The 17,596-nt window shown below is 40.0% G+C and overlaps 1 protein-coding gene across 5 annotated transcripts in view; it reads left to right on the top strand.

Annotated features, from left to right (window-relative positions):
• BEND5 (BEN domain containing 5) overlaps positions 1-17,596 on the top strand; it is a 736,551-nt gene that overhangs the window by 438,434 nt on the left and 280,521 nt on the right. For 4 of the 5 annotated variants that reach the window (XM_083742460.1, XM_083742457.1, XM_083742458.1 and 1 more), the window contains one exon: positions 1,007-1,197. The exons of the other annotated variant lie outside the window; for it this stretch is intronic. In XM_083742460.1, the coding sequence (XP_083598586.1) occupies positions 1,007-1,164 (158 nt within the window). In that variant the 3' untranslated portion in view covers positions 1,165-1,197. Of the gene's footprint in view, positions 1-1,006; positions 1,198-17,596 lie in introns of those variants that run through there. 5 annotated transcript variants of the gene reach the window in all.

Genomic DNA, 17,596 nt, shown 5'->3' with positions numbered 1-17,596 from the left:
AAGAGTAGCAGGGCTCGCCCTCTTAAAGTTGTGCCTTTGTAACCAGGCTATTCACAACCCATTTATTCCTTCCAAAATCTGGAACAAAGATTACAATGACTTTATAGTTTCTGGATTATATCCTCATCTCTTTCAGTCTGCTGCCTTCAACTATCCTTGGGCATTAAAGATGCTTGGAAGTATCTCTTGACTACACCTTTCTTGTGTGCTCTTTTTCCAATAGAATATGTTGCCAATGTAACCCTACTTCAATTAATGCTTTTAGAGCACCTCAAAAGTCCACCAGAGGAGGCTTCATAGTTCTTTGTCTGTCAGAGAAGTGTGCTGCCACTGGAATAATGCATCACTTATATGTTCAGCATAGGTCAGCTTCCACTTCTTCGGCCTACCAGTGTTAGTGTGATTCAGGAAAACAAAATTTGAAAAAGTGGGAACGTTTGTTGGAAATGACTAGGGAACCTGCTATCTGCAGCAGCAAAGGGAACATTGAGAAACAGACTTTTCTCTGGAGTTTGTGACCATGGTTGTGTGATATGGTGGAAATGTTTAGCCTAGAAAACAAGACTTCAGAGCTAGAAAGTGTAAATATGTGCTAGATAATAGTCAAATAATGCTATATGCATTCCTTTTTGGTGTAATCCTAAACCTGTTTACTCAAAAGTGTTCTATGGAGAAGTGTGCATATGATTATAGCCTTTAATTTTAATGGAGTTAAATGTTGGGTTGTGATTAGTAGCCTATGATCCAAACTACAAATCAATCAGAAACATTTCACACTGCAGTATTAAAATGTAGCCGAAAGTATTATTGTACATTATTTTGTTCATGATCCAGAGATCTGCATGCACAAAACCATGTGCATAAGCCAAATTTTTTGAAGTCTGTCAACAAACTGTTGCCATCTTGCTATCTCTTGCATATGCCTGTTACCTTGCTCAATCACATCAGCTGTGTTTTACATTTGTTGAGGTGTCATTCTTAATGCCATTTTTTTTTTCCATTTCAGAATGTTTGTATGACAGGATAGCACAAGAAACTGTGGACGAAACTGAAATTGCACAGAGACTCTCCAAAGTCAACAAGTACATTTGTGAAAAAATCATGGATATCAATAAATCATGTAAAAATGAAGAAAGGAGAGAAGCAAAATATAATTTGCAATAAATTTTGAATTTTTAATAAAGTATTAGTGTTTTACTCTGGTGGTAGTCTTGATTTCATGGTGTTGGGGTGATGGGCTAAAGTGACCTTTTGGTGTGGATTGTATTATGAAATACTGGCTTATTTTTAAACAGTTTTGAGAAACTACTCATCCAAGTACTACAGCAAAATAGAATCAATTTCCCTAGTTTTTCAAGGAAAGTGACATGCTGACTGGTTCAGCCTGTGGCAGATCATTTTGCAAGTTCCAGACCTATATACTACATTGTCATTCTATTGCTCATAGATGGTATATGGATTATTAGTTGATCAAAAAAGTTAAAGGGACCCATGACCATTAGGTCCAGTCGTGGACAACTCTGGAGTTGCGGTGCTCATCTCGCTTTACTGGCCGAGGGAGCCGGCGTACAGCTTCCGGGTCATGTGGCCAGCATGACTAAGCCGCTTCTGGCGAACCAGAGCAGCGGATGGAAATGCCGTTTACCTTCCCGCCAGAGCGGTACCTATTAATCTACTTGCACTTTGATGTGTTTTCGAACTGCTAGGTTGGCAGGAGCAGGGACCAAGCAACTGGAGGTTACCCTGTCGTGGGGATTCGAACCGCCAACCTTCTGATTGGCAAGCCCTAGGCTCTGTGGTTTAGACCACAGCACCACCCGTGTCCCTAAGTCTTTAAATACCTCGTCCTTATTTTCCAGTCAGCAGGGTCATGGGGAGCACATCAGAAATATGCAAAGGAAAAACCATCTCAAAGTGCCAACTTTTTGTATGGAAGAAGCATGACAGAAAGTGGCAATCACATACCGTCAGCACTTGTGTTTAAAACTAAACTGAGAGCCAGTGTGGTGTAGTGGTTAAGAGCGGTAGTCACGTAATCTGGTGAACCGGGTTCATGTCTCCACTCCTCCACATGCAGCTGCTGGGTGACCTTGGGCTAGTCACACTTCTCTGAAGTCTCTCAGCCCCACTCACCTCACAGAGTGTTTGTTGTGGGGGAGGAAGGGAAAGGAGAATGTTAGCCGCTTTGAGACTCCTTCGGGTACTGATAAAGCGGGATATCAAATCCAAACTACTCTTCTTCTTCTTCTTCTAAACCCCTAGCACAGTTATTATAATTTAGTTTAAAAGTAAACCCCTAGCACAGTTATTATATGGGGCTGAGATTTGGACAGGCACTTGCCTTGTATCTACAGAAGCTGTTCAATCTAAGTTCCTAAGGCAATTCCCCCCCCCCCCTCTTATATCCTGTGTTCCAAATGCTTCATTGTGCTTAGAGGCTAATCTCCCCTCTGTTGAATTACAGATTTTGTGTAGGACGTTTAATTATTGGCTTCACCTAAATTTAAACCCCACTGGTATACTATCCTTAGTATTGCAAGATTGCCATGAGAGCACTTGGACTAAAATTGTCAACCAAAAGCTTTACTTTTCTGGTTTATCACAACAGTTATTAACACTGGGCTTCAGTAAAGCAAATAATTTAATTAGACAGTGCCTATATGATATCGAATGACAGAATAATTTGGCCACAATAAGGACATTTTGTCCATAGTATGATTATTTTCCACTTAGTCATTTTGACACTTTGGCACCCTGTTTGCAAAATGTAACAATTGTAAAATACAGTTACGCTTTCACTTTCGCAAGATTGAATATACTGCCTTCAGCTGTACTTGAGCGTCTGTTTCAAAAAATTCCACTGGAAAAATGGTTCTGTCCATGTGGAGATGGCAGTATTGAATCAGTGGCTCATGTCTTCTGGCTTGCACTCTTTATAAAGATTTGAGGAGTGAGGTTACTACCCCTGTATTATTGTCCATGCTGGGTCACTCAACCATTGCTACTGTGTCCTTTCTTTTAGCAGATCAAGATGATCAGGTGACAGCAAAAACTGCAAGGTTTTTAGTGGAGGCAATTACAATAAGATCTATTATTTTATTATTGATGTAAAACTCTAAAATGTATTTTGTATAGTTAAGTTTTTACCTCTATCTTCAGTACATTTTATTTTATTTTATTGCTATGGCTAGTGGCTGATGCAAATAAATATTCTTCTGATTCTGATTCTAATGTAGTGTAATAGAAAAAGCTAAGATGTGGTACTATTAGTCTCTATAAATCAACTATGGAACTATAAGCGATGGAAACACTGGCTTTCTCAGAGCTTTAGAAAAGTGAAGGAGTGTGTGTTGGTCCTATTTGTCATTGATGAAAGCATCATTTTTTAAAACTTCTGTGTCTTATTTTATAAAGCAACTATTAACAATACAACCCTAGGCATATCGACTGAAAAGTGAGTCCTGTCAACTTTGGTAAGACAGTCATAGTTAAGTGTGTATAAGAACAGGATTTCCACAGGAGGACATACTCATTCTAAATTTGTAAAACTAGGCAATTCAAATTATTTGATAACTAACATATAGATCACTTTTCTTTATTGTGTATATTTTACAAAGAAGGTTTGAGTAAGCATCTTTCTTTTCTCATCTATTGTACTTCCAAGTTGTGTGCGCTCCGCATTTTTTAAGATTATCTTTGGGGAAGGTGTGCATTTTCATAATAGTGTAAACAAAACTACATGATTGGGATGGAATAATTTGATGGGCAGAGAGAGAAGCAAACAAATCCCTTTAATGAGGGCACTGGACTATACTCGTATATAATCTGCATTTAATCTATTTGAAAAACAATCCAAACTCTGATAATTTTTTGTATTAAAAAATGTGTTGAAAATACAAGTTGAATCTATTGCAAGGAGAATGAGTGAGTTGCTTTGCCTTCCATTTCTGTTAGCAAAGGCGTCATCTGAAGCAAATAAATCCACAACTGGACTTAACCCATTGGGTTACATTAATAGTCTATGGCAGCTATCTTAAGTACACTTACTATAGAGTAAGCCCTGTAAGTGGAGCTTCTTGTAAATAACCTTCCATAGGATTGTATATACTTTTTCCATATACTAGGGACTGAAAATGAGAATTTGTGGGTCAGGAGATTAAACCACAGTTTCCTGGATTCACTAGAACAGAAAACCACAGTAGAACTACTGAAGTCCATGCAGCTGGAGCGCGCGGGCCCCACACTAATTTGTGGCTTAATACACCACTCATAATTCATGATTTAACTTGTGTGTTGTTGTCTGTGAATGTATTTACCTTCTTGATTTCTGCCGCCTGCAACAGTACAAACAATACAAAGAGTGGTTTTGAGGTATCAACAGTGCAACCTTATGCAAGTTTGTCTGCTTCCAGGAAATTGTTTGCAGGGTTGAGCACCTTAAAATTCCGAGAAATGGCCTGCCCTGGACAGGGTTGCACTTCCCCGAAGCAGCAGGCGCACAGTTTGGGGGTGCTCTGGATCTAGTGCCATAATTAGAGGCCCCAGTAGCCTCGATAGTTAGGAGCACCTTTTTTCAGCTTTGGTTTGTACGACAGTTGCAGCCACTTCTGGACTAGAATAGCTTGGTCACAGTGGTCTAGGAACTGGTCACTAGATTGGATTGGGCACCTGCTACAGATTCATGTGAGCCAACCCAAACAAGTAATGTTTACATATAATTTCTAACAACTGCCGGTTTTATATTTTGATAGATTTTTCAGTTAACTTGGTTTTGATGTTCAGTTCATCAACATTTTTGATACAATGAATGAATCTTTTTATATTCCATGTAAGCAGCTTAGAGCTTATGAATGATTAAGCAGTATATAAATCTTATTAAATAAGTAAAACAAGTCATTTTTGTGAAAGTCATTTAGAAATGTATTTTAGATTAATGTGTAAAAGTTTAGACATGTTGAGATACACATTCCTGCTCTTCCTGTCCCCACTCGCCACCCCTACATCCTTATTTCTAGATGATCAGAGCATGTGGAAGAATAGAAAGTGTGCAATGAAATAGAATTTCTGATATGTCTTTGTCCATAGTCGCTGTCATTCCGGTTCCAACAGGCAGCATACCCACTGGAGAATGCTTTCTGTCAACTAGATGGCGCAATCAGGTTCTTTTTTTTAAAAAAAAAATGCCTATTTGGGCAACTGGTAGCTGATGGTCTGGGTGCTTGACTTTGCAGCTGGCATTTACTATGAAATAAAAACCCTGTGAAGTTTTGTCCAGATTGAAGTTGGGCCATCTTCAAGGTTGGCCACCTTCTATTATGATAAATTTTCCATATTGTGTTTACTTTCTGGACCTAGTTGTCCCTACTATATGCCTCATGTGCATTAAAACTGTCGCATATACAGTAGTACCTGTGTGTGGATGGTGAAATATACAAAGAAGCTTTTCTTAATAGGTTTGGTCAGGATTCATCGGTATCTTTCTCAGTTATTACAGGCAAATGTTTTAGTTGAATGTAGGGGACGCAGGTGGCGCTGTGGGTTAAAGCCTCAGAGCCTAGGACTTGCCGATCAAAAGGTCGGCGGTTCGAATCCCTGCGGCGGGGTGCGCTCCCGCTGCTCGGTCCCAGCGCCTGCCAACCTAGCAGTTCGAAAGCACCTCCGGGTGCAAGTAGATAAATAGGGACCGCTTACCAGCGGGAAGGTAAACGGCGTTTCCGTGTGCGGATCTGGCTCGCCAGATGCAGCTTTGTCACGCTGGCCACGTGACCCGGAAGTGTCTCCGGACAGCGCTGGCCCCTGGCCTCTTAAGTGAGATGGGCGCACAACCCCAGAGTCTGTCAAGACTGGCCCGTACGGGCAGGGGTACCTTTACCTTTACCTTTAGGGAAGTTAGGATAATGTTAATTTATTTTGATACTGATTTTCTAAAAGTTGCTATATGTTGGAAGTTCCTTGCTGGAAGACTGGTCTGGGTTGACTGGATTTCTGCAAAATGTTCAAGCTTTTCTGAAGTTTATATAAGCCTATTAAAATTAGTGTGCTGCATTTTGCTTCAGCACTTGGAATAAAAGTACAGTTGTGTCTTGCTTAGTCACCTACATCTTATCTCTTTAAAAGGAAAGCAAATGTTTTAACCAAGCTTTCTGAATGCATAGAATTACCTTAATCATCTTTGCCACAATTCTGTAAGTTCAATGGGAAAATAATGCTTAGATTGGTGGTGGCACGAAGTGATTTTTAGCAGAGCAGGAACATTGAATGTGGGCTTCTCATGTCCCAAATATTAGACAACACCCGTTCTTCAAAAGCTTGACTAGTTCCGGCTCAATTTCATATATTTACTTTAAAGATTTATATGCCACCACTTAGGGTGTTACCTTCCCGAGATAACTTGGGATTACAATGCTGCAAATGTGTGATTTACAGTCAGGGAATGGGCCTGTGGAATCCCACATCCCAGTGGCAAATAACCTGTCCTGTTTAGGCTGGGAATCATATGGGCTTATGCAAGTGCTGAGTTGATTTTTCAAAATGCAAGTCCGGATCTGTTAATATGTAAGGAAAGAGATATTGCTGGATATCAGTGGGGTACTAGATGTCAGATATACTGGATATCATTGGGGTCTCTTTATTTCCCATGAACATGAGGAGCATTATGGTTGCAGAAGAGTTGTTGAGCCTGATATTTTAAACATTGTTGCTATAATTCGTAATATCCATGGCCTGATTCAAAATAAACTACTTCTGGCACACGTGGTTTATTTCCTGGTGGTGGGTGGTGATATAGGAAATTGCAAAAAGGGCTTCTTTAGACTATGATGTTGCTGGTATAGTTGGTGGATTTCTGGCATGGGGTAGATATCTTCACTTTCACACCATGGACATTAATCATTATAACATTGAATTTCCATTTGGTGTCTTCGTTTTTCTCCCATTTGGGTGTGCATTTATAAGAAAGAGGAACTGTGAAAGAACTAGAGAGAAATACAACCTAACAATGAGTCTTTCCGTAAACAATGATGCTAATATATATTTTGCCATTGGAGCTATTCAGGGTTGTATCTTGGTTCCTATTTGTAAGTGGTAGTACAGTATGTTGTTTCTCATGCTTCTATACAGGGATAAGCCACATGACCCCTGGACCACATTGGATTCCTGGTACGCCTTTCAGTACAGTGCAATGGCTCTTTAGAGTGTCAGCTTGCATATTTTTTAATACTGTAGTCTATGAGAAGTCCATAATCAAAACACTCCTGGAAGTAATGTGTGTAGGCAGGCATTAGGATCCTGTGTGTGTGTGTGTGTGTGTGTGTGTACACACTCCTCTAGCAAAGTGGGAGCCACTTCCCAGTCATTTCTTTACTCTCATGCCCCTGAATTGACCTCATGTTGAGAGCTGTGTGAATTTCTTACCCATAATTAATATATGTTAAATAAGTATTTAAGAATTCATTAACTGTTTTTTGTGTGGCAAAGATTCAGTGTTTACTTTCAGTAAGAACAACATCTTAGAAGCAAAGTAATTCTTAAAACTCAAACTGCATATATAATGGCACGCAAAATCATAGGATGTATGGATTTCGATGTGGGCATAACCACTTGCCCAAAACACCCTGGTAAATGAAATGCGTGGGTATCATTATTGCTATGAATTAAGAAGAAATGTCATGAAAAATGGTTTTACTTTGGCATGCCTCTGATTTTCATAGTCTTAAAGTGATAAAATCTTAACATCAATCACACATACTTTATTGATACCATTTTTTTCATCGTAATGGCACAGCGCAGTTTAAAGCAATAATTCAAAGAATGTAGAGGCAATAAAAATGTTATGAAGAGCAATTATTGCATACTTCATGCTCAGTAGCTAATTTTTAAATTTTACCATCTCAGATATTTCAAAAGACTCTTCTCCCCAGGCTTTCTAATAGGAAGAAAAATGACTTAGATTTTAAAATTGGAACAATTATTCAACAAGAAATTTTACATGGCTGGTCACTGACTTCTTTCCTTTGAGAAATGGATGTGCCGCTTGCTTTGAATGAGAGTTTTCCTTCTACTTGATCAAATTCTACTTCCGCTTAACTCTGCAGAGGACACAATCCTACAGAGAGGCTGCTGCTATGGCATCCTTTTGATTAGTGTGTCACAGCAAAATTGTGGTAGTTCTTTCCACTCTTCAGTGAAATTCCACATAGACACTGCTACACATACCCAAATTTCCAGGAGCTGGAATTTGCTGTGTGATGATACTTAGAGTGAGCAGGATGTACTCTTAGGCTACTTACATATGTAGGTCTGATCTTTGCGTAGATGGTGAGATGTGATGGAGGACTAGGTGCTTCTTACAGTTTTATTTATTGTATTTTTGTCTGGCCCTTCAATTATCTTTCCGTCACAGTTTAGAAAAAAATGTAAAAGCAAAAATATAAAAACCTAAAAGCCACAGAAGTATAAAAAGGATAAAACAATAGGATGAATGTAAATTTTTGTTTGACCAAGCTGCGGGAGGCAGTAGAAGACAGGAGTGCCTGGCGTGCTCTGGTCCATGGGGTCATGAAGAGTCGGACTCGACTAAATGACTAAACAACAACAATGTAAATTTAAAGTTATTTGTAAGCTGTGGAAACACATCAACGCCGCCACCACCTCTTTCTAGGAACCACTTCCTTCACACCAGAAGGTGGGGATACCCCAGGAAACCCTCTATGGAAGATAGTCTCTAGTAGCTACCCAAGGAGGCAAATGTTTCATCAATTACCTTAGTCTTAAGCTATAAAGGGCTTTAAAAATCAAAATGAGCATTTTTTAATTAGACGTGGAAACAGACTGGAAGCTAGTGCAGTTGAAGTAGCACTTTCCAGCAGTACCTCCGCCTTGTCTAGATTTGAGTTTCAGTTTGTTCGTCTCCATGCAATTGGTAACCATGATGAAGCAGTAATTATAGCACTGCCACTGAAACAGAGTTGTGTTTGATCCACGTATCAATAACACTTCTCCCTAAAGTTGCATGATCTCAAACAGCGGTTTCATATAGATATTAAATAGCATGGGGGATAAAATAGAGCCCTGTAGCAAAAATTCTATAGCAAAAATGCTAGGGATTCTAGCAGGTAAAAATGGAATTGCTGTTTCAGTGCCAGAGAATGCTCTGAACTCAGTCTTAACTATCTAAGAGTGTAAAGTTGTATGCTGCAGTGCAGTTGTGTCCTTCGTCTTTGTAATTTTAAAATGTCATTCTCACAGACTGGCTACGACTTAAATCTTTAGTTAGTTAAACTTCTATCAGAACTGTATTATTTATTGATTAATTCCTTTTTATATAAGAGCTTTTACCCTGCTTTCTATTGTGTATGCCCTCTCAAGGCAGCCTAATATCAGCTGTCGGGTTTAATCCAATCTAGACTTAACTGCAGAGATGTGCCGGCTTGCGCTTTGCTCAAAGCTGAAACAAACTTTTGGGGCACGGTCTGAGGGCACATGCTGGAGCTACCTTGTTGAAGCTAAGCAGGTCTTTGCTTGGCCAATACCTGGATGGTAAGATGCAAATGTACTAAAATAAGTAAGACTCCAAGCAGGTATCTGTTCCTCAGCACAGCACCTATATACCCACCCTCTCCTTTCAAGCCAAGTGACTTTTAAGTACAAAACAATAGCAACAGAATGGTCTATGACTGCTGAAGCTGTTCTTTGACCTCAATGAAACGTTTTGCATGTTCGAACTGATTATGACTTGACAGTGTTGGTTGATTTCCTATCTCTGAGGAATTATGCTAATTGAGGAGAATTCATTTTGGAATGATTTGCTAAAATTCTGAAGGAGAAAGTTGATCTAAATATGTAGATGGGGGAAAACCTAAACTTGTAATCCTTTTTCATTAAAAAAAGGGAAGAAAATGAAGTATTTCCTTAGAGATTACTGAATGATGTCAAAGAAAGATGCCTTCATCTTCTCTGTGATGATTGACTGTTAATTAATTTAGCAATTTAGAAACATGGTGAAACCACTGTCTCAGCTTGTTCCTATTTGTAAGGGCATCAGAAAATTAATTATGAATGTTGCTTTTTGAAATGTAATTAATGTCCCTTTGCTGGATGCCTGATTATTATTTTCCCTTTAATTTGTAATTTGTTGCCATCATCCATCTTCCCAAGTTGATTTTCCTCATTCTTCTTGCATTGGGTCACACAGCTGCTGTTGTAGAAAGCAGTTCTGGGTGATTCATCCCAAAACTGGGGGTGCAGTAATCCCTGTTCATCCTGTCCAGTCCCACCACACTTCCCTTACAGCTCCACCCATCTCTTCTCTGTTCCATCCCAGACTTGTCACTGGAAGCCTCTCCTGTTAGTCATGCTATCTAAATTAAACTTCCATGTTCAGAGACATTGTCTCGGAATTCTAGATGCTCAGGACTGCATCAGTGGTATATTGGTGACCTCATGCCTACCTCATAAGCTTGCCAGGTAAATTTGGCTGGCCTCTTTTGTACTGGAAACAAAATGTTGGCCTAGATGAAGACATGCTGCTTGATCAAGGCAACAAACTTGGAAGGTAAAAAAATGGATCTAAGCACCAAACACAATTGCCCAAAGCAACTAAATGAATACAGAGCAGAAGTGGGATCTGAACCCCCAAACCTATTAGTTCAAAGCTAACATGAGGAACCTGTGGTCCTCCAGATGTGGTTAGACTCCAGTGTCCACCAACCCCAGCCAACTTGGCTAATGGTCAGTGATGATGCGAGCTGTAGTTTATTGACACCTGCAGGGCCACATATCCCCCCTCTGTCCTTTAAGTCAACATTAAGCAATGCCCTGCTCTGCATTGCTCCCTTCCCTGAGTCTCGTTTGCAGAGATAAAAATAAATCCAAGGAGCCTCACAAGGCAAAGCTACACATAACCTAATTATGAGTTGGGTGAAAGTAGTAATCTAATTCATTTGTTGTGATGACATTTTGTTAAAGGATTAGAGAAATTTAGGGAACTTAGATCTGCCAACAGCTATTAGCTATGAGAGCTAATAATTACCCCCTCCCAAATGTTTTGGCGCACTTTACCTCTGAGCTGCAGTTGCCGAGGGGTGGTGGGAAACAATGGGAAATGCTATCATGCTCATACCCTGCTTGTGAGCTGACAGAGGCACTTGGAGATGGAATGCTAGAACAGATGGAAGTTGGGACTGACTCAGCAAGGATCATATCAAATTCTTACAAAACAACTGCACCCAGTCTGTCCTCTGCCCCACATGCATTGAAATAAAAACACTTTCTACAATTCCCCCAATCACTCATTGGTGCAAATGCAAATAGCAGCTTCACAGTAGTGATTATTGTCACGGCCACCATAGGGAAGGAAATGGAAATGGTAACCCCCCCCCTTCTCCTACTACTGTGGTCCTGAAAATTGCTAGCTTTCTCCCAGTCAGCAGCTATTTGTATCCCCCCCCCAAAAAAATGCGTGTTAAGTGCAAAGACACACTTGAAGTTGTTGTTTAGTCATTTAGTCGTGTCCGACTCTTCGTGACCCCATGGACCAGAGCACGCCAGGCACTCCTGTCTTCCACTGCCTGCCGCAGTTTGGTCAAACTCATGTTAGTAGCTTCGAGAACACTGTCCAACCATCTCGTCCTCTGTCGTCCCCTTCTCCTTGTGCCCTCCATCTTTCCCAACATCAGGGTCTTCTCCAGGGAGTCTTCTCTTCTCATGAGGTGGCCAAAGTATTGGAGCCTCAGCTTCACGATCTGTCCTTCCAGTGAGCACTCAGGGCTGATTTCCTTAAGAATGGATAGGTTTAATCTTCTTGCAGTCCATGGGACTCTCAAGAGTCTCCTCCAGCACCATAATTCAAAAGCATCAATTCTTCTACGATCAGCCTTCTTTATGGTCCAGCTCTCACTTCCATACATCACTACTGGGAAAACCATGGCTTTAACTATACGGACCTTTGTTGGCAAGGTGATGTCTCTGCTTGTTAGGATGCTGTCTAGGTTTGTCATCGCCTTTCTCCCAAGGAGCAGGCATCTTTTAATTTTGTGACTGCTGTCACCGTTTGCAGTGATCATGGAGCCCAAGAAAGTAAAATCTCTCACTGCCTCCATTTCTTCCCCTTCTATTTGCCAGGAGGTGATGGGCCCAGACTTGGTCAGACTTGAAGTTATGTTCAGGTAAATGAAGCTGCCTTAGAAGAGCATGAGGCCACTGATGTGCCTCTTCACCATGCTGCAATATTGCGGTTATAGGATTACATCCCTCAGCAGGGGATTTGAGGGCACCGCTTGCCCTGAATAACTTTTAAGGTTTGGTTCTCTCTCTTTCTGCCAGTCACTTGCCAGCTAAGCAATTATTCCTGAAGCTAAAAAGGTAAAAGATCCACTAGATAACACCCACCATGCATGTCTTATATGAGAGTTGGTGGCAGCAGGTATCTATCCTTATGGTAATGCAATCATAGGCCAGCTCCAGGTTTGCAGGGCTGCTTGGCCTGGCTCTTCCACCCTGCCAAGCTTCTCTTGTGTTCTTTTTTTTTTTTTAAAACATTTTTTTATTGCTTTTTTAAAAATACAGAAATACAGAAAAAAGAATAAAGAGTGGTTATAAGAAAAAAAGATATAAATAACAAATTTCCATATTCTTTTTCCATCTAACCTATAGGACTTCCCCACATCCTCCGAACCCTGCGTTCTCTGTCTTATAAAGCATCAGCAATTTGTTAACTTATTTCAAAACTTATTGTAACTTCCATTTTATCATGTTCCCTATTTTCAATTTTACTATCGCTCAATTCTTATATGTTTTATATTAAACACAATAAAGTTATTTCATTATTTTACCTCTGAATTCTTGTGTCTTAATTTTCATTTCATTAACTTACATTTGCTGAAGCTAGAATTTCCTGAAAGGTGCATTTTTTTAACATTCATACAGCTTATAGTGTTTTTTCAAATAGCCCTTAAACTTTTCCCAGTCCTCCTCAGTTGTTTCTTCTCCCACGTCTCGGATTCTGCCAGTCATTTCAGCCAGTTCCATATAGTCCATCAACTGCGATTGCCATTCCTCCAGCGTGGGTAAATCTTGTGTCTTCCAGTATTTTGCAATCAGGATCCTTGCTGCTGTGGTAGCATACATGAAAAAGGTTCTGTCCTTCTTAAGCACTCTCTGGTCCACCATGCCCAGAAGGAAGGCCTCTGGTTTTTTAGGTAAGGTAAATCTCAATACCTTTTTTAGTTCATTATGGATCATTTCCCAGAAGGCCTTCACTTTCGGGCAGGTCCACCAGAGATGAAAGAATGTCCCTTCCGCCTCTCCACATTTCCAACATTTGTTGTCAGACAGATGATATATCTTGGCTAACTTGACTGGGGTCATGTACCACCGGTATACCATTTTCATAATATTTTCCTTCAAGGCAGTGCATGCCGTGAATTTCAAACCGGTGTTCCATAACCTTTCCCAGTCTGCAAACATAATGTTATGCCCCACATCCTGAGCCCATTTTATCATAGCGGATTTGACTGTCTCATCCTGTGTATTCCACTTGAGCAGCAAGTTATACATTCTCGAAAGTAGTTTACTTTTTGGCTCTAACAATTCAGTCTCTAGTTTCGATTTTTCCACCTGGAATCCAACTTTTTTATCTATTTTAAATACCTCTTGAATTTGCGCATAGTGCAGCCAATCTCGTACCTTAGTTTTCAATTTCTCCAAGCTTAGCAACCTCCAATTGTCTCCAGTTTTTTCAATTATTTCCCAATATTTAGGCCAATGGGCCTCCATGTTGGGTCTCTTACGTGCCTTGGCCTCCACCGGTGAGAGCCACCTCGGAGTTTTACTCTCCAATAAGTCTTTGTATTTTATCCAGACCCTCCAAATTGCTCTTCTGACAATATGGTTTTTAAACAATTTGTGCACTTTAGCCTTGTCATACCACAAATATGCATGCCACCCAAACGCATTGTCAAACCCTTCCAGATCCAGGACGTCAGTGTTCTCCAATAAAATCCAATCTTTCAACCAGCAAAAGGCTGCAGATTCATAATATAGCCTCAAGTCTGGCAGGGCAAATCCCCCTCTTTCTTTCGCATCAGTTAATATTTTAAACTTTATTCGGGGCTTTTTGCCCTGCCAAACGAACTTAGAAATATCCTTCTGCCACTTTCCAAAACATTCCACCTTGTCCACGATCTGTAGGGCCTGAAACAAAAATAACATTTTCGGCAATACATTCATCTTTACAGCAGCTATTCGGCCTAACAAGGAAAGTTTCAATCTTGACCATATTTCTAAGTCTCTTTTGATTTCTGACCAGCATTTCTCATAATTATCTTTAAACAAATTCAAATTTTTGGAGGTCAAGTACACCCCTAAGTATTTTACTTTTTTAACCACATTCAGCTCCGTTTCTTTGGAGAACTCATCTGTTTCTGTAACTGTCAAATTTTTTGCTAAAACCTTGGTTTTTTGCTTATTTAACTTAAACCCCGCCACCCGACCAAAATCAGAAATTAATTCTAACACTCTTTTAGTGCTGGAGACTGGTTCCTGAAGTGTTAATACCAAGTCATCTGCAAATGCTTTCAATTTATATTGTTTCACTCCGACCTCAATTCCCTGGACCAACCGGTCCTTTCTAATCATATTTAGCAACACCTCCAGAACTGAAATGAACAATAGGGGGGATAGAGGGCACCCCTGGCGTGTCCCTTTTTCAATTTTAAACTCCTCTGTCACCACATTGTTTACTATCAATTTAGCTTTTTGTTCTGTATAGATTGCTTCTATACCATTTTCGAACCCCCGCCCCACTCCCATCCCTTCCAAATTTTTCTTCATAAACATCCAAGAAATATTATCAAAGGCCTTCTCTGCATCAACAAAAATCAAAACCGCTCTGGTGTTCAGATTTGTTTGTAGAAGTTCCAAAATGTCAATAATGTTTCTTGTGTTATCAAACAAATGCCTACCAGGGAGAAAGCCAGCCTGGTCCTTGTGAATCACTTCATTTAGTACTTTTTTAAGTCTATTTGCCAAAATATCTGCAAAAATTTTATAATTCACATTTAGGAGTGAAATGGGGCGGTAGTTCTTAAGTTGGGTCTTTTCAGTCTCTGATTTAGGTATCAATGTGATGAAAGCTTCTTTCCACGTTTCCGGTGCCTTCCTTCCCTCCATTATCTGGTTGCAAACCTCCATCAAAGGTTGTATCAAATAGTCCTTTAAAACTTTATAATATTTGGAGGTTAGGCCGTCCGGGCCTGGGGACTTGCCAAGTTGAAGATTTTGAATGGCACTTTCAATTTCTTGCTGTGTAATATTACAGTTCAGGTTTGTTCTCATTTCCAGGGGTATTTTTTGTAATCCATTAGTTTTAAGAAATTGATCCACCTCTGAGGCTTTTTGCGGCCCTTGTGTATAAAGTTCTTTGAAGTACCTCTGGAAGCACTTTCTGATTTCCTCGGGTTTCTGAACCATTCTCCCTTCGATCTCTAGATTTGTAACCGTATTAAGCTTTTGTCTCTTTTTCAACTGCCAAGCTAGCAGTTTCCCACACTTATTCGCCGATTCGAAGGATCTTTGTTTCATTTGTTTAATTTTCCATTCCACCTCTTGGTTTATCAGTTTTGAATATTGCGCCTGGAAGAATTTCACTTCTCTTAACACGTCCTTCGACTTAGGCCTAGATCTTAATTTTTTCTCTCCTTCTCTTATTTTCTCCAATATCTTCTCCTTCTTTTCATTCCAGAGCCTTTTCTTAATCGTGTTTTGTTGTATTAGAAACCCTCTCATGACTGCCTTACTTGCGTCCCAGATTGTTCTTTTTTCCCAGTAGTATTCAAATTTATCTCAAAATAGTCCTTTAAAGTTTTTTGGGCCTTCTTCACAATCTCCTGATCTCTTAATAAAGTGTCATTCATTTTCCATCTAAAAGAACCGGTTGTGTTAAGTCTCAATTCCACTTTCAAAGCACTATGGTCGGAGCAGGTTTTTGGGCAGATTTCCACTTTTCTAGTCTTAGGTGCCAGTCCTCTAGTTGTCCAGATTTGGTCGATTCGTGTCCATGTCAGATGAGCTTCAGAAAAGAAAGTCCCTTCTTTCCCTAGAGGGTTCTTAACCCTCCAAATGTCGACTAAGTCCATATTGTCTGTCATTTCAAAAAAAGTTTTGGGTAGTCTGCCGTCTTTCGATATGTTGGCACTTTGTGACTTATCCATATTTACAGACACAACCCCATTCATATCACCCAGCATAATGATGTTACTATAGTCCAAATAATCCAGCATAGTCTCATGCAGCTTCCTGAAGAATTCCGACTTTCCCTCATTTGGAGCATATATTCCTAATATCAAAATTTTTTCTCCTTGTGTCTGTATTTCAATCGCCAAAATTCGGCCATATTCATCTTTGAATAAAAATTTCGGTGACAGGCTCTCCTTTGCGTAAATCACCACTCCTCTCTTCTTAACTTTGTCCGAAGAAATAAATTCTTGGCCTAGTCTTTTGTTAATTAACACTTTTCTATGGAGCCTTGTCACATGTGTTTCCTGTAGGCAGATAACGTCCAGTTGTTCCTTTTTCAAAATGTGAAAGACTTTCCTTCTTTTTTCCGGGGAGTTTCCGCCGTTTATGTTCCAACTAAGAAGCTGTAGAGACATCCTGAATCAATTGACGGGTTCTACAATGGGGTATCTAAGCTTCCTCCCGATCCCGGGGGAGGTAATGCTGGTCCTGATCCTGGTGGTATAACTTTTGGAGATGGTCCCGGTGGTGGTGGAGGCCAAGAAGCTGCAGCTCCTTTTTGCAGGTCCTCCTCGTGGTCGTGCAGGAACTTCTGCTGGTCTTCAGGTGATTTAATCTTTATTTTCCTTCCTTTGTAAGTAAATGAAAGTCCTTGTGGAAACTCCCACCTGTAAGGGATTCCGTTGTGTCTCAACAATTTGGTCAAATCTATATAGGTAGTCCTAAGTTCCAAGAGATATTTGGGTATATCTCTGTAAATTTCGGCCCTTTTGCCTTCTATCTCCAAAGATTTCTTAAAATGTAGGCCTAATATCTTATCCCTTTCTTCTCTTGATCTCAGAGCAACCAAACAGTCTCTGGGCTTGTCTTTCTTTACTGATTTTCCCAGTCTAAAGGCTGTCACAATTTTAAAGTCCTTTTCTTCCTCAATTCCCCAGAATTTGGAGAACAAAAGTGTCAAAAATCCCTCTAAATTATTTTGTTCCAATTCCGGGATAGCCCTTATCCTGAGATTACTATCTTTACTTTTCAATTCAACCAATGCCAGGTAGGCTTGTTGTTCCCCTACCTGCCTTCTCAGAGGTCTTACCTCTCCTTTAATTTCATCCACCTTTAAGTTCGCCTGTTCTGCTTTTTGGTTGGCTTCCACAGCTAATTTGTAGTTTTCTGCCGTAGCTCCTTGCAATTTCTCAATTGCCTGAGTGTGCTGCGAAACCTGTTCAGTTAATTTGCCAATAGAGGATGTAGCTTGGTCAATCTTTGATGTTTGATTGTCCACTTTTTGGTTTAAAACTGCCAATTGTTCCAAAATTTGTTTTAAAACTGTTTCAGATCCTCCAGTTGCCATGTCTTCTGCAGCAGG

Source organism: Podarcis gaigeae (genome assembly GCF_964106915.1).
Source record: "Podarcis gaigeae genome assembly, chromosome: 6".
Taxonomy (NCBI): Eukaryota; Metazoa; Chordata; class Lepidosauria; order Squamata; family Lacertidae; genus Podarcis; species Podarcis gaigeae.
Note: the sequence above shows the minus strand (reverse complement) of the source record. Positions and strands in the feature narration are given on the sequence as shown.